General features: G+C 44.8%; 1 protein-coding gene across 1 annotated transcript; it reads right to left on the reverse strand.

Annotated features, from left to right (window-relative positions):
* Positions 1-2,643: 2,643 nt before the first annotated feature.
* MLEC (malectin) lies at positions 2,644-12,199 on the reverse strand. Its single transcript, XM_069961253.1, has 5 exons — positions 11,642-12,199; positions 9,021-9,199; positions 8,715-8,891; positions 7,796-7,853; positions 2,644-5,386 (listed from the first exon to the last, which is right to left on the reverse strand). Exons 1-5 carry the CDS (start codon positions 11,979-11,981, stop codon positions 5,163-5,165), a joined length of 978 nt encoding a protein of 325 aa, XP_069817354.1. The 5' UTR covers positions 11,982-12,199; the 3' UTR covers positions 2,644-5,162.
* Positions 12,200-16,139: the final 3,940 nt, after the last annotated feature.

The following is a 16,139-nucleotide window of genomic DNA, read 5'->3' on the forward strand; positions in this document are numbered from 1 at the left end:
ACAGGACCTGGGATCGGCGCTACAAGGCACGAGGATGAGCGAGTTTTATTTGTTTTTAATATTTTCCCTACCTCTTCTCCTTTAATTATTTAATTCTTTATGGTGTGAATGTAACGTCTCTATAGTATACAAAAAAGCTAATTATTATTAATGACCAGTATACCCTCATGTGAGTAGAGAAGTAATATTATGTGAATCTCAGTTGTAAAGAAAAATTTAGTTTTTTTTAATGCAACAGCTGAGGAAGAAGAAATGTCAGATGGCTTACAGCTTGCTCAGCCAATCAGTCAAGTCATCTGACAAGGGAGGCTGGCCTAACAGGGCTTAGACCAGTTTCCTCTTGATGATGTCCTTCTCACAAAATGGCTGCCACAGAGCAGCCTGGGGTCAACAGTCATTAGATAAGAATGAGTTTACTTCACTTCCTGGTGGGGGGGTTGAAAGGGGAAAAGATATGAAAGGGTTGTAGATAGGTGATTGAAGCATATTACAAAGTTTGTAATTTACATTGTAAATGTGTTTCAAGAAGTTTTTCACCAGAGTTGTCCTTTAATGATACTTCCCCCTTACCGAATATGACAACTACACTGCCTATGACAACTACACTGCCTCTTTATTTCCTGTTTTCAAACAAATACATTCACATGGTTAAAACATTGGCCCAGATGTACCACTGTCTGTGCCAGAATTATGTCTAAGAGTGCCTACACACACACACACAGAGGATCCGCAGCAAATTTGCATAAAAATCCACTGTGGATCCTGTGTCAGTGCATGAAAATACATACTCGCAGCGGGATTGACATTGACATGTAAATTAAGCCCCCGGCGGCTGGAGCATACATCACCTCCTCTCCGCTCCGGCTTGCTTCGGGGATTCCCGGCGTCTGCTGGTCCCGCTCAGCCAGTCAGTGTGCTGCCCTGTCGCAGCCACTGATTGGCTGAGAGGGACGTCCTGCCGAGAACCCTTGAAGCAAGCCCAAGCAGGGAGGAGGTTATGTATGCTCCGGCCGCCGGGGGTTAATTTACATACATGGAGCAGGATGTCAATCCCGCTGCGAGTATGTATTCTCATAGGTAGAGATGAGGGAACCTCGAGCATGCTCAAGTTTATCCGAACCAGAGCGTTCGGCATTTGATTAGCAGTGGCTGCTGAAGTTGGATAAAGCCCTAAGGCTATGCAGAACACATGGATATAGTCATTGGCTGTATCCATGTTTTCCAGACAACCTTAGAGCTTTATCCAACTTCAGCGGCCCCCGCTAATCAAATGCCGAACGCTCTGGTTCGGATAAACTTGAGCATGCACAAGGTTCGCTCATCTCTACTCCTAGGGATGCACTGACACTGGATCCGCAGCGGATTTCGCTGCAAATCCACAGAGTGAAATCCGCTGCAGATCCTGTGTGTGAAGGCACCCTAAAAACTGACACACAGGACTTTCCTTCATATTTAGGCCCCCTTCACTTGTCCGTGAAATTTACCTGGATTTATCAGAAAATCCAGGTAAAGTTCCAGACCCATAGGGTTCTATTGGGCACAGATATCCTTCACAGTGCCTGGAAAAGTTGGATCCAGTCCTGGAAAACTAGGAGAAGTTTCCCAGGACTGGATTCAGCTTTTCCAAGCACCCAGGGTGGAGCGGCAGGGAGATCAAAGGCAGCTGGCCTATAACCAAACTAAGTAATTTGCCACGTTTGTAATGTAATTTTGCTCAACTCTAATGTTCACATTTTAGATCTCGCTCTACACCAGGGATGGGGAACCTTCAGTTCTCCAGCTGTTGCAAAACTACAATTCCCATCATGCTTCGGCTGCCCAGGCATGATGGGAATTGTAATTTTGCAACAGCTGGAGGGACGAAAGTTCCCCATCCCTGCTCTAAACCATCTAAGTGCATATAAAACAGGAAAAGACAGAAAAGTATAATATAAACTTTTATTTTTATTTTGTTTATAAACTGGATGTAATGCCAGATTTCCAGATCAATAAAACAGAACTGAAAAAAAAAAAAAAAAAAAGAAACAAAGAAAGGTGGTGGGTTGGCAGTAACACAGTTTCTGCAGCATCTCCTACTGGTTCAGGAGCACATGGGGAATACTCCATAAGGACACTCACTCAAGGCATGTAAGCAAACCATAAAGCAAGGCAGAGTATGAGTATTGGAAAAAATAGAGACTGTTCAGCGACAATGCTATGAAAATATATCATGTGCGGTTTACTTTAAACACCTACTATACATGATGAATGCAAAAACCCAAGCCAATTTAGGATGCTATGTATATTGAATGTATACATAATGGTATACTGTAAGAGTCACAGTATATTGGCCAAACTAAACTGATTCGATTGCACTGGCCAAATGGATGACAAATGAAGCTCACCATCCGCTAGTATGCCATCCTGACCAGATCCCGGAGACACGCTTCAGTGAAAGCAGAAGTCAACTACCAGACAAAGATTCTTTGTCCATGTGTCAAGGTTAGCTCATGCGTAGCTGCACTAAAACCACCTGGGTAATAAAGCTGCAATTGCATTTGTAGTTCACTTACAAAAAAGCAACAATTAAATGAAGGCAATAAAACATTTACAAAAAATAAAAAATAAAAATTATATGTATAGAAGCAAATCCACATCTCTGTAAAAAAAAAAAAAAAAAAAAAAAAAAAAAATTAGAAACAAAAACTCTGAAGCCCAGCGGGTCGTACCATTTACCATTATTAGTATGGTAGTTGACAGATACAGGTCCTATAAGGTTTGCTGTCGCTTCTCTCCGTTAGCATCTGCTTATACACCGTACCATCGTAAAATTCAAGTTTAAGTAAAAAATAACATACCGAAGATCTTCATGAACATTGTTGTACCCACCAAGCAATTATAAAGCATTCATACTAGAACATAAGAGAAGGTCTTATATAGTGCTGGGCCTTGTACTTCGCATTCATGTGATAAATAAAAAGAACTTCTAGCAGAATTACACAGCTGGAGTCGGGTGTCTGCCAAGTACCTCTAATGTGTTATCCACACACATCACAATGTCCCCCAGGCCACAACAAATAGAATTCAACAATTATAAATAGGAAGGAAAACTAAACGAACAACCGAGTCTTCTGGTGCTAACCTGAAAACAATGAGCAGTCGCACCATTGTTAAAGGGGAACTCTAGTAAAAACTTTATTTTTTTTTGGTTCGAATCAACTGGTGCCAGAAATTTATTAATATTTGTAATTTACTTCTATTTAAAAAAAATCTCCAGTCTTTCAGTACTTATCAGCTGCTGTATGTCCTGCAGGAAGTGATGTATTTTTACCAGTCTGATAGTGCTCTCTGTTGCCACCTCTGTCCATGTCAGGAACTGTCCAGAGCAGAAGTTTTCTACAGGGATTTCCTACTGCTCTGCAAAGTTCCTGTCATGGACATAGGTAGCAGCAGAGAGCACTGTGTCAGACTGGAAAGAAATCATCACTTCCTGCAGGGCATACAGCAGCTGATGCGTACTGGAAGATTGAGATTTTTAAATAGAAGTTAATTACAAATCTATATAAATGTTCATGGAGGATAAACAATAGGAAATTCAGCACTAAGGTAGTACTAAGGTAGGTGGTGCTCTGCTATAAGTCATTCATCACAAGATAATAAAGCTGCGGCAACTCACCCTGAAAGTGCTATTTATTAGCGTCCACAGCTTTATTTTCTTCTGGATGACAAATCTATATAACTTTTTGACACCAGTTCATGTGAAAGAAGAAAAAAAAATAAAAAATCTGTCAGCATTTCCCCTTTAATACAAGAAAGTCAAGGAGAGGAGCCTGGGAAGGTAATCCTGCTAGTCCTTGGCACCAGAGAACTACACTGAGCCAAACCTTTCTGTGTTGTGCTGCTTATTAAGCCTCCCTTGTCTCTACGACTTATCGGTAGTTCCGTCAACTTCACAGAAATAAAAAAACAGAAAAATAAGTATACAAATACCATTCTTAAAAGGCAATCCAACCACAGCATCTTGTGATCATACAAGAACAACCAGATGCTACATCTGAATTCCTTATAAACTTAAAAAGGCACCAAGAAGGGGAGGGCTGGGGGCTTAGGGCAAAAGAAGAGTATAAAGACACCCTCAACCATGTAAACCAAAGTCACATTGCACAGTATGAAACCGTTGTACGAGTCCGCTAAGAAATGAAGCACTTCGGCCTATGGTGAGCAAGCCGATGCCATCAAGCTTCAGCCATGAACAGTCTGCGATAATGGGATCTTATCCCTGCCTTCCTATGAAAGATTTACTTCCATTCTAGGTATACAATATACATCTGTGTGAACAAAGCTTTACTCCTTTGAAAAAAGTTCCATTATAACATGTGGAGACGGACAGAGAAGAGGTTGCCCGTGTCTATAATCGAGCCGTGAAAAAAAAATTGTGCACACCGAAGGAGTTACAACCTCAAATATGGCAGGGAGAGTGGAGCTAAAAAGGCAATAGCGAGTCACTTCATGGCATAAATCACACAAAATAAAAAGACATAAAAACAATAAGCTGGCAAATCAAATATTCCCCATTGTATGCATAGCAGAAAGACACACAGCTCATGAATCACTACCATGGAGACGTGGCAACCTTGGATGAAGCTGAAGAAGTGGACTTTACATCTCCTGCTACCACACACAAGCACACTCACATAGATTTGGCAGGAGTTAAAAAAAAAATGTTATTGAAGGATTTCGAGAGCTAGAATCCAATGTCCTATCAGACATAAAAAGATTTTAGAGTATGCAGAAATAGTACCCTGGAAAACTCCATGCAAAACTCTAGGCTGGGTGTCCATAGTTCCATAGCTCTTCCAGGTCAATGAGAAATAGTCAGTTAGCAGCACTTGCACTTCTACTCCAGTTCTCCTTGATACATGTCTAAAACCATTCAGGAGCACAAGCCGTAGCGTTCTTGATACTTTATTGGCTGCGGCTCCATGTAACATGTAAACAGAAAAATGTCAGGCAATGATCTGCTGCTGCTCGTATAGGGCCACCTATCTCCTTCATAGGAGAATTTCTGCTTCATAGTCAAGAAAAAAAAAAAAATTACCAGGGAAAAAGAAAAACCAAAAAACAACTAAAGCAAAAAACAGAAGAAAAAAAAAAAAGAAAACAGAAGATTGGCATCCGGCCTTCTATAGCCGGCACAAGCAGAAGAGTGTGGGGATAAACACTCCAAAGGCCACCAGAATGGGAAACATGAGGCTGCTGTTGTCTGAGGCATAAGGGTTCGGAGTGCGAGGACCAGACTGCACACTTTTCTTGGTATTCCTCCTTGTACTAGGGCTTTCCTCCTCTTCATCTTCTTCCTCCTCTTCTTTCTTTTCTAGACCGGGGTGGGGCTGCAGCTTTGGGACGTCTAATAGAAGGGGAGGGGGGGCATTTTTAATTTACAAGGTAAAATAAATAAATGTTTTTTTCTTTTCTCATCTATAGAGCAATATGACGGCATGTTTTGTGTGGGATCAACTGTATCTTGTAATGACTCTATTTACTGGTGGGGAGGCAATTCGTCCCATTATACCACCAATGGCATGCACTTACTGGGGCAGATATTTATCAAGATGCGCCCCAGGTGTACGCCATGGAAAAGGGGCAGTGTCTCCCACTCACCTTGATGGGTGTGTGTGTGTGTGTGTGGGGGTCAACTGCGCAGGCATAAATCATGATACTAATCTACACCGGTGTAAATTTGTTGCACAGAGCCTTCACCAGACACAGATCTGGCCAACTTTACTAAGAGTCATGCTCCCGGCCAAGAAAAAGGGTGCGTGGCTTTAAGACTAGTGTGTGAGATGTCTCTCACTGCGTTAAATAATGCTGTCAGTTTGACAGAGGAATTTAACCTCTTCATGACCAAAAGTCACAGATGTCCCTCCTCACATTCTAAGGGCCCTATTCCACCGGACGATTATCGTTCAGATTATCGTTAAATGGTTCGAATCTAAACGATAATCGTTCGGTTGAAATGCAGTTAACTATTAACGACCGAACGAGAAATCGTTGATCGCTTTATAAGACCTGGACCTATTTTTATCGTTGCTCGTTCGCAAAACGTTCGCATTGAATAAGACTTTGTTCGGTCGTTCGTAGTAGATATGAACGCAATAGCAAAGAAATAGCGAAGAAAAAATTATCGCAAATACGATTATGAGTAACGATTATCGTTCCATGGAAATGAATGAACGTTTTCAGGTCTTTCGCAATAGTGGTCTCAAACTCGTTCAAATCGTTAATCATTAACGATTATGCGAACGATAATCGTTCGGTGGAATAGGGCCCTAAGAGCTATAACTAAAAATGAGCGAATTTACAGTATAAACTATGTGAACCGTTTCGTTAGCTCTGCCTTTGAAGTCCGTGCTGTTCTGGGTGCCTGGTAAAGTTGGATCCAGTCCTGGGAAACTTCTCCCATTCCCCAGGACTGGATTCAGCTTTTCCCAGTACCCAGAAAGGCACAGACTTCAAAAAGGCAGCTGGCTGATAAGCAGACTAATGAGCTAACAAAACGCTTTGCATAGCTTATACTGTAAATTCACTAACTGTACTGTAAAATACTGTAAAATCTCTAACTATAACGGTTTAGTTTCCCACCTACAGGGCTGATTGTGAGCTAATTTTTCACCACAATCTAGATTTTTTTTTAATTATCATATTGGTGTAAGAGAAAGGGGTTCCTTCCTTTTCCTTCTGTTTGAATGGAGCAGCAGCTGAATGCTTGTGCTGCCACTCAAACTCTAGGGGAAAAAGAAAGCTAGCCAAGTGCCGTACTCCAATATCTTCGCCCGGCCCACAAAACTGAATGGAGCAGCGGCATGCATGTTAAAGGAGAAGTCCAGTAAAAATTTTATTAGGGTGTTGTATTGCCCCCCCCCCCCCCCCCAAAAAAAAAGTTTTACAAGTCCCCAATATACACTTATTACGGGAAATGCACATAAAGTGTTTTTTTCCCTGCACTTACTACTGCATCAAGGCTTCACACTTCCTGGATAACATGGTGATGTCACTTCCTGGATAACATGGTGATGTCACTTCCTGGATAACATGGTGATGTCACGACTAGACTCCCAGAGCTGTGTGGGCTGTGGCTGCTGGAGAGGATGATGGCAGAGGGATGCTCAGTGTCCCTCCAGTGTCCTGTGTCCCTCAGTGTCCCCCTACCACCATCCTCTCCAGCAGCCACAGCCCACACAGCTCTGGGAGTCTGGTTGTGACATCACCATTTTATCCAGGAAGTGACATCACCATGTCACCAGGAAGTGACATCACCATTTTATCCAGGAAGTGAAGCCTTAATGCAGTAGTAAGTGCAGGGAAAAAAAGCACTTTATAAGCATTTCCCGTAATAAGTAAATATTGGTGATTTGTATAAATTTTGGGGGGCATTACAATACTTTAATAAAAATTTTCACTGGACTTCTCCTTTAAAACTTCACTCTAGATAAACAGGGGGATACAGAACCCCAGTTCTTAAAATGCGTAGGGATGCAAGAAGTCGCCAATTGAACAACAGATGCAGAACCCAAGCAAACCAAGTCAGACTGTTTGCTGGGGGCACACTGCCCAACATGCTAAAGTCTTTTGCAGTATTTCCCTCCAAATCAGACTGTTACAGCTGGAAGCCGACATGGCACAGCATCAGGCCACTCCTTTGACTTCATCACACTGGCAACACAGACCGTCATATGAGATTATGTAAAAAAAAAAAATCCTTAAAAAATATTTCATATTTAATAATGTAAACTACAGAACGGGTATTAAAACTCACCATCTACTGTTCCCTTCATAAGGTACAGAGCACAAACTTTGGGATTATCATAATATCCCTGGAAAAAAAGAAAAGAAAAGACAATGTCATTTATATACACTGTGGGCATAAAACCACCATAAAGTAACTGAGCAGAGGGGCCAATAAAAAAAGTCATACAATGCAAAGTAACTACTGCGCTTCTCCCAAAATAAGACCTATCCTGAATATAAGCCCCAGCTTGATTTTGCAGGGTTTCTGGCGTGGCTTTTAGCAATTTTTTATATATCTGTATTGGGTCTGCATCTTGCCATTAGCGGTGAGCTGTTGCATTTTTTCGTTTGTTTTTGTGTGCTTGCAATTTCAGCCACAACAACATGCTTCTGTCTTTGTCCGAGATGTGGGGAGTGGTTGCCACTACCTGGTCAGCCACTTTACCCATCCCAACTAGCTGGATATTTTTGCCAGTATTAGTTAGATCCTGCATGTCCAGGGTATAGGCCTAATAATAGTGTAGTGTAGGGTCCATCCTGGGCATGAGGCCACCTTATCATGGTGGGATGGTTCACATTAATTGCAAATGGTACGCCAAAACCTCATTACTTTTATAGAGATTTCTTTTTTGGCAGCTGGGGGGCCTGCTTTTAGTGATTTTTTTGTAATATCTGTATTGGGTCTGTCTTGCCATTAGCAGTGAGTTGTTGCATTTTTTGCGTGTGTCTACAAAATAAGCCCCAGTTACAGTTAGTACCCTCCAGTTAGCACCCTATCTATCTAACCCCCCCCCCCCCCCACACCAAAAATGCCCAAACCTACCCCTTTTTTCTGAGAAAGCAATAATATAGGACCAGGTCTTATTTTTGGAGAAACAAGGGTATCATGCGGTGAGCTGGATGCAAGCAACCTCCTACTACTTCATGAAGAACAATGTAATTATTACCTTTACAAACTCCACATTGAGCTTCCCTGTAAAGGTGGACACTTCCCCTTGGACAGTAAGTTTTCCCTTCTTGATGACAATGGGGATGATCTCATCGTGCGCCGTGCTGTGTCCTACGCGGTCAAATATATCCAAATCTTTCACCACATTATGCCCATTTACACGTACATCAAACACCTGAGGAAAGCAGAAATACGAGCAGTCAGTGTCATTCAACCTCTGCCGGCAACATGCCATCTGCTAGAGTCTCACGGGACAAGGGTTGTTACACTGGGAGGAGACTGCAAGGAACACGACACCGTTTACCTTCTGCTGTGACTGTGCAAAGTACACTTCTGCAAACTTCAGCACTAGGACGTATTCCCCTTCTTCTCGAATCGGGATCTCGTAGCCAAAGCTATCTTCATTGTACCTCTCTGTCTGGTACAGAATCTGATCCTCCGGGACGGAGCGTAGAATCGGCAGCTTCAGTCCATAGTCTGATGCTGAAAGAAAAAAAAAATGTGGGAATTCAGGGACAGACAACATGTGCCAGAAAAACGTGATCTAAAATGTACACTTTCTGACAGCAAGAAGTAGCTGATAAGTCGCGCACTAGTTACCTGAACAATACTGCTATAGAAGCCCTGTGCGGCACCAGCTGCATTACAATGCAAATAGTTAAAAGAGAAGTGATTACAAAAAAATTTCAAACGGCAGGGGTAGGGGGGAACTTAAAAAAAAAAAAACAATCATTACTCACCTCTCCCTGTGCCTTAGCAGAGCCGAATTGCCACTCCATTCCCCCCCTCCCCCCCTCCAATTCACAGCCGACACCACAACCCTGTCGATCAACTGTCCGCTCAGCCAGTCAGTGACTTGGCCAGGACACTGCTGCAGTCACTGATTGGCTGAACGGGCTGTCCATCAGCCTATTCGGGCAATCCCCCCTTCCCCAGACATGACGTCATCAGAACTTAGGGGAAAATTCCTTCCAAGCAGGGGGCCTGTCATGCGGCGCTTTGCAGGCACGGTAAGAGGCGAGTAATGATTATTATGTTTACCCCTGCCGGCTGGTAATTTTTTTTTTTATTTTTTTTTTAATCACCAGACTTCTCCTTTAAAGAGAAAACCCATCCTACTGAAAGAGGAACTAATATAGTATCACAGGTATCATGAACTGTAGTTTTGCAACAGCTTAACAGTGCACGATGCTGTACATGCACACTCTAGCAGATTTGATGGCGCACATTTTAAGTTGCAGATCTAAAGCAACTCTGCACCATCAAATCTGCTGCAGATCCTGAACATGTGAACGCATCCTAAGGAATTCCGCACACCGCCAGCCTCCCTGTCACAATGACACTCTATGGGTCAGCTCGGCACTGAAGAGGCGCACAAGCCTCCCATAGACTGCCATGATGACACAGAGGCTGGCGGCATTCCGCCACTTTTTCTATGTGTGAACGTAGCCTAACGGGGTATTCCGAAAAAAATTAACTTTTTCCCTACAATGCTCTCGGCTGTTTTTCTTCGCTTTATAGGAATGAATAAAGCTCCAGATCACGTACCGACCCGGGGCTCTATTCATAACAGTCGGTGGGGTCCAAAACAGAGGACGCTGGGGCATTCAGGGGTCTGACCCCTGCGATCTCTTAATTTTTCCCAGAATACCCCTTTAGGGTACAAACTCACTGGGCGGATCCGCAGCAAGACCCGCTGCGGATCCCTACCCTGTACACATATGGGCAGACAAACTCGCAGCATGATGCACATCCCGCTGTGAGTATGTCCACGCTCCGGCTTGCTTCGGGGGTTCCTGGCACGTCCTATCAGTGTGCTGCCCAGCCACAGCGCACTGATTGGCTGAGTGGGACGTGAAGACAACGGGAGCCCCGAAGCAAGCCGGAACGGGGCGCAGGTGACGTATACACTCCGGTGGCCGGGGGGTTAATGGGGCGGGCTGCGGACATACTCACAGCAGGATGTGCATCCTGCAAATTTGTCTGCCCATATGTATACAGGGCAGGGAGCCGCAGCGGGTCTTGCTGCGAATTCACATCGATAAACTCGCTGCAGATCCGCCCAGTGTGTTTGTACCCTTAGGGTACAAACCCACACACCGTATACACAGCAGATACGCAACAAATACGTAGCAAATACGCAGCAGATTTGTAGGTACAGATTTGATGCTGTGTTCAGTTATTTAGATATAATCTGCTGCGTTTTTGCTGCGTATTTGCTGCGTGTTTGCTGCGTATTTGCTGCGTATCGCAGCAGTAAATACGCTGCTTATACGGTGTGTGGGTTTATACCCTTAATGCTGATCATATATGATCAGATCACCAGCATGGGCCGGCATCCCTAGCATCAGCTAATAACCTCAGACGCCATGTGCTTCTTCTACCAGGAGAGTCACACTCAGGCCCTCCAGCTGTTGCTAAACTACAATTCCCATCATGCCTGGACAGCCAAAGCGTTAGCTTTGGCTGTCCAGGCATGATGGGAATTGTAGTTTTGCAACAGCTGGAGGGCCTGAGGGTGACACCAGTCCCACAAGGGATCCATCTGGGACAGGGGTAGGGAACCTGGGCTCTCCAGCTGTTGCAAAACTACAACTCCCATCATGCCTGGACAGCCAAAGGCTGTCCAGGCATGATGGGAGTTGTAGTTTTGCAACAGCTGGAGAGCCCAGGTTCCCTACCCCTGATCTGGGAGGTTGGATCTTTTGGGCTACATGATGCCCATTATAGACTGGTACAGACAGTCCTCCCATCCCTGTTACATAACACAGATCCTCGATAACACTTGCTTACTGTAACACCTGCTCAGTAGGATGCAGCCTGACAAGTGCCATATGTTTCCCTCGCACACTCCCCCTCACTTGGCTCCTGTACACACCAGCAGCCGGTAACGCACCTCTCTCCGGCCTTTGCCCGTGTACTCACCTCTGCCCACTCTGCCCTCCAGCGGGTCCTTCCGGTAGTGGATGCCGTGCACGTCCACATGGGCCTCGCCCCCAGCATTAACAGCCCAAATCACCTTGTCACTCAGACCGGCTGCAACTACCGCAAGCGGAGCGAGTACGGCGACGAGCAGCACGGCCAACGGGCCCTGCACTGCTACACCAGGCATAGCTGTATCAAAGGGGGGAGGCCGGCACCGGGCAATGGAGAATTTAGTGACCCGAATTCCGGCCGGGCTCTCTCCTCGGTAAACCGCTTCCCCCTTACCGATCCCCCACGGCTGCCCCGCACTTCGCCGCTGCTGGCAGCCCGCACATTTCATTCACTCTCACCAAAGAGTCACCCGAACTTGCTGGTAGCTAACGTCAGCCAATCCCAGAGGCTTCCGAATAGGACCGGCCGAGAGAGCCATCTGATTGGCTGACGAGGGACGTGCTGATGGTGATAAATAGAGAAAGCAACCAATCGCGTACGACCACTGGTCACTGGGGGCATGGACCTGGACACAAAGTTTGTATGACGCGTAGAAACCGGTTGGTCCGGTTGTAGAAGGCGGAAGTGAGTCGAGCTTCCGGGTACTGCTGCCGTGGTAAAGCTGCGGCTGCCCATTGAGATACCGGTTTAAAGGGACGTTGCCTTTTAGGTCTTTACAGAAACTGAAGGCAGCAAAAAGTGACTGTATCAAGTCAAGAGCGCGTATTGCTGCCAACCAATCAGTGAGCTCCAGCACTACTACTCGCCAGGCATGCTGGGACGAGCTCGACGTACGGGATGCTGTCTGTCAGGAAGCCGGTCTCCATGGCAACGGCCCCTAGAGCGACTGTGTGTCTGTGTGTGAGTGACTGGCGTGTGGTGTTCATACGTGACGCTCCTGCAGGGGGCGGGCTTCTCACTATTGTCTAATAATAGCCAGGATTCCATTACACAGAAGAACTGGGACACCTATCTTTACCTGGCCTGAGGGGCACATACACCTTATAGTTACAGGGGGTGATCCAGAATTAGGAATAAAACGGATACATTCTTACAAAAAAAAAAAAAAAACAACCGTCACACCTGTTCCTAGGTTGTGTATGGTATTACAAGTCAGCCCTATTCACTTGAATGGAATTGTGCTGCAAAACCCACACCTAAACTAGAAGAGGTTCTGTTTCTGGAAGACAGCAGCCATGTTTTTTGAGGACTAGACTCGATAACCTTGTTAAAGGGAACTGATCACTCGAAAAATCGCCCCTGCAGCTATAAGTTCGTTGTTATATGGTCCACAGCGGCAATTCCTGCCATATAAGTAATCAATACTATCGGCGATTATTGGTTAAGTACGGCCGATGGTCTATAAAAACATTGATAGCGGCGGTCTGCTGCGTGGTTCTCTTCAATGAGCAGCCTGGATGGTCTGAGGATGTCCCTCCACCACTACCGCCCCCCCCTCCTGGGCGCTGTCTGTGCATGTAATAGTACAGACAGCAAATGGGGAATGAGGAGGAAGTGAGCGCTGACATGACAGGTCGGCACTCGCTTCCTCCTTAATATTGGGCCGTGTAATAGTATCCTGCACCATTTGTAAATCCTACCTATCTAGGCATCGGGCCAGTCAGCTGCTAACTAGTCACGACTGTCGGGAAACATCTTCAGTAATCAAACCTCCCTGGAAGAGTCGGTGTATAGGAGCCAGTAGCGTTCCCTCTAACGTTACTTCCAGTCCTCCTAGTCCAGGCATGTCCAAACTTTTTTCAAAGAGTGCCAAATTTGATGAAGTGAACATGTGCGAGGGCCGACCATTTTACATGCTACATGCTATATGCTTTATAACACAGGCAGATAATAGCAAGCTGGATACCTGGGGGGCCGTAAAAGTTCGGAACGCGGGCCGCAAATGGCCCTCCGGCCGGACTTTGGACATGCCTGTCCTAGTCTGTAAGCTGTTGCAAGCAGGTCTCTCACTCCCTTTGTATCTTTAATTATTTTAATATAACCTCTGTATTGTGTATTTAAAAAAAATAAATAAATGCTGCGGAATCTGTATTTGAAGATAAACAAATAAATATATTATTATTATAGTAGTGTCACAGAGCATGGACGCTCCCAGTGAGTTGTGATAACCGAAAATGTTTCCTATCAGCGTGACTAGTTACCAGCTTAGGGAAGCCCTATTGCCTACATAGGTAGGATTTACAAAGTATGTTTTTGGGCCAATGCTCAAAGTAATTACTTATATCGCTGGAAACTGTGCTGGGGGCCATATAACAATGTATTTATAGCTACAGGGGTGATTTTCTAATGATTGGTTCCCTTTAAGTCAGCTAAACAAGCTGCCACCTGTCACTGTGCTCTACCAGGTGCTCTCCACAGTTCAGCAAGAAAAGACACAGCTGACGCTGGTGGATCAGGTTGCCACGGCACTGATCAAGCCCTATTAGAATAGGGATCATGCATAGATCTCGTTGGGTGTGGGCTGTTGCCTTGGCAGCTTGACTTCCCAGCATGAGCTACCTTTCAGTACTTTTTTTTAATGAATAAACAACTTTTGACAAGTCAAACTTTTTGATTATCGGCGTCTGGATGTTGAGAACCCCAACAATTGCTAGAACAAAGAGGAAAAAGTGCTTGTCGACCACTGCAAGAGATGGACCCTTCGGTCTTTGGACCCTATTCCACGGACATGATCAACAGTGTAAACGAGCGCCGATCTGCTAGACCGTTTACTGGGCCTATTCCACAGCCCGATGATCGTTTAGCGAGGGCTGCAGGGATATCATTACCGATGTCCTTGCAGCATACATTACCTAGCAGGGACCGCCGCGGTCAGTGATTGGCTGAGCGGTCTGACAGCTCAGTCAGGCCGCACCGAAGCTGATGCTGCGCCGCGGGACCTGGGGAGGAAGATGGAGCGGAGGAGAAGCCCTGCTAAGTAATGTATGCTGCTTCTCAAATCGTCGGTCGCCCACTGTGCACCACTATTCCACATAGCGATGCGCGGTGGGTGACCGATGATTTTAGGTTTGGGCCTAAATAAATGATCAGCCGATGACCGACGATCATCGGCTGATCTTTTTCTCTATTCCACCGAGCGATAATCGCCCGATTCGGCAAATTAACGCTCCATGGGATAGGACCCTTAGAATTAGTGGGCGCCTCAGCAACTGAAAATGCATTCCAAAGATATGAACAGTTTTTTTTCCTCTACAGTATAACCAAGAATATGCATAAATCTGTGGAATTCCCTTTGAGGTAGCATCCATTGCATTTTGCAGTGGTCAAAATATGTAACAAACTTTGCTTTGCACTGTATTTAGTTCTCAAAGGCATGAATGGGAGTCACTGAAACAGCTAAGCGTGCAGTGCTATTTTGTTGTGTTTGCAACTCATCAAACTATATAGTAAATATAGAAACAGTGTAAAAATCCTTCACAGCTGTTGCCACAATTAGGCTGAATGGTGTCAGGGGGTCACACTGTGGAAATAAGTGCAAATTCTAGGTGGAGATAAGATCTGTATCCATCAGAAATGTATGACATATCTATTGGATATGAATATAGGAATATCCCTTTAATGCATTTTAGTATTGGACTGTCAAATACTGCCAAGTAGACCTTTCCTTCTCATCTTATTGCAATGCCATATTACCCATCACTGTAGCCAGAGAATTTTTGTCCTGTGGTCTTACTTGGCATCCTACAAATAAAGAGCTATAGCTAAGATTATCCAGCATCACAGATAATCCTGCAGTGAAACTCTGCTCTAATGAGATGATCCTATTAATGTCGGCTGTTAATGGGATCAGTAACTAAGTAATGACCATGATACTAGACTCACACTTTCATGGTCTGACATTGTTTATGCAGATAGACTGTTATATCCAAAAATTTGAGAGCACTGCAAAAAAGTTGACAGTGTTACAATTACAATTACAATTGCCATAATTACAAAATGTGAAAGTACTGAACCCTTAGAAGAAAAGAAACAAGTACAACCTCAGAATGGGAAGTGTGCGTGCTGAAGACCACAGTATGCTACACTAATAGTGTCAGGACTGGTCAGGCTACTAACAGAAGACACAGAGACAAGTGCAGCCCTGAAGCCGTCCCATGCCCATTGTCCCTGCCTACTAGCATCAATGTATCCTAACCGACGGGACAACTTGGAGACGTTCCCAGGTGTAACAGGACAATTACGAGACAAGGACAAAAATGCACAATGGCAGGTGGTCAGCAAGTTAGGGTCAAACCAGGACAGTCGGAAGCTAGTAAAAAGTGGCTGGGCAATAAGAGGAGTGAATGAGGCCCCAGAGTCAGAATTAACCTGAGGACTAAAATACTGACCAGATCAGAAGGCAAACGTGGGACACAAACGAAAGTGAGGAAACCAATAAGTCAGGATTGATAGCACAGAATAAGAAGCAAGTATAGGCACACAAGGTGAACACTATAGCAGGCTACCTGTGGAATGACCTCTTCAAAAGGTCACAGAGTACGCTCAG

The sequence above is a fragment of the Dendropsophus ebraccatus genome, chromosome 3 (genome assembly GCF_027789765.1).
Source record: "Dendropsophus ebraccatus isolate aDenEbr1 chromosome 3, aDenEbr1.pat, whole genome shotgun sequence".
Lineage (NCBI taxonomy): Eukaryota > Metazoa > Chordata > Amphibia > Anura > Hylidae > Dendropsophus > Dendropsophus ebraccatus.

Excerpts from the sequence above, each read along its gene's own strand:
- MLEC (XM_069961253.1), bottom strand. The coding sequence starts at position 11,981 with ATGAAATGTGCGGGCTGCCAGCAGCGGCGAAGTGCGGGGCAGCCGTGG. Across the intron at positions 8,892-9,020 it reads TTGCACAGTCACAGCAGAAG|GTGTTTGATGTACGTGTAAA; the intron begins GTAAACGGTGTC and ends TGCTTTCCTCAG. Across the intron at positions 7,854-8,714 it reads TCAATGTGGAGTTTGTAAAG|GGATATTATGATAATCCCAA; the intron begins GTAATAATTACA and ends CTTTTTTTCCAG.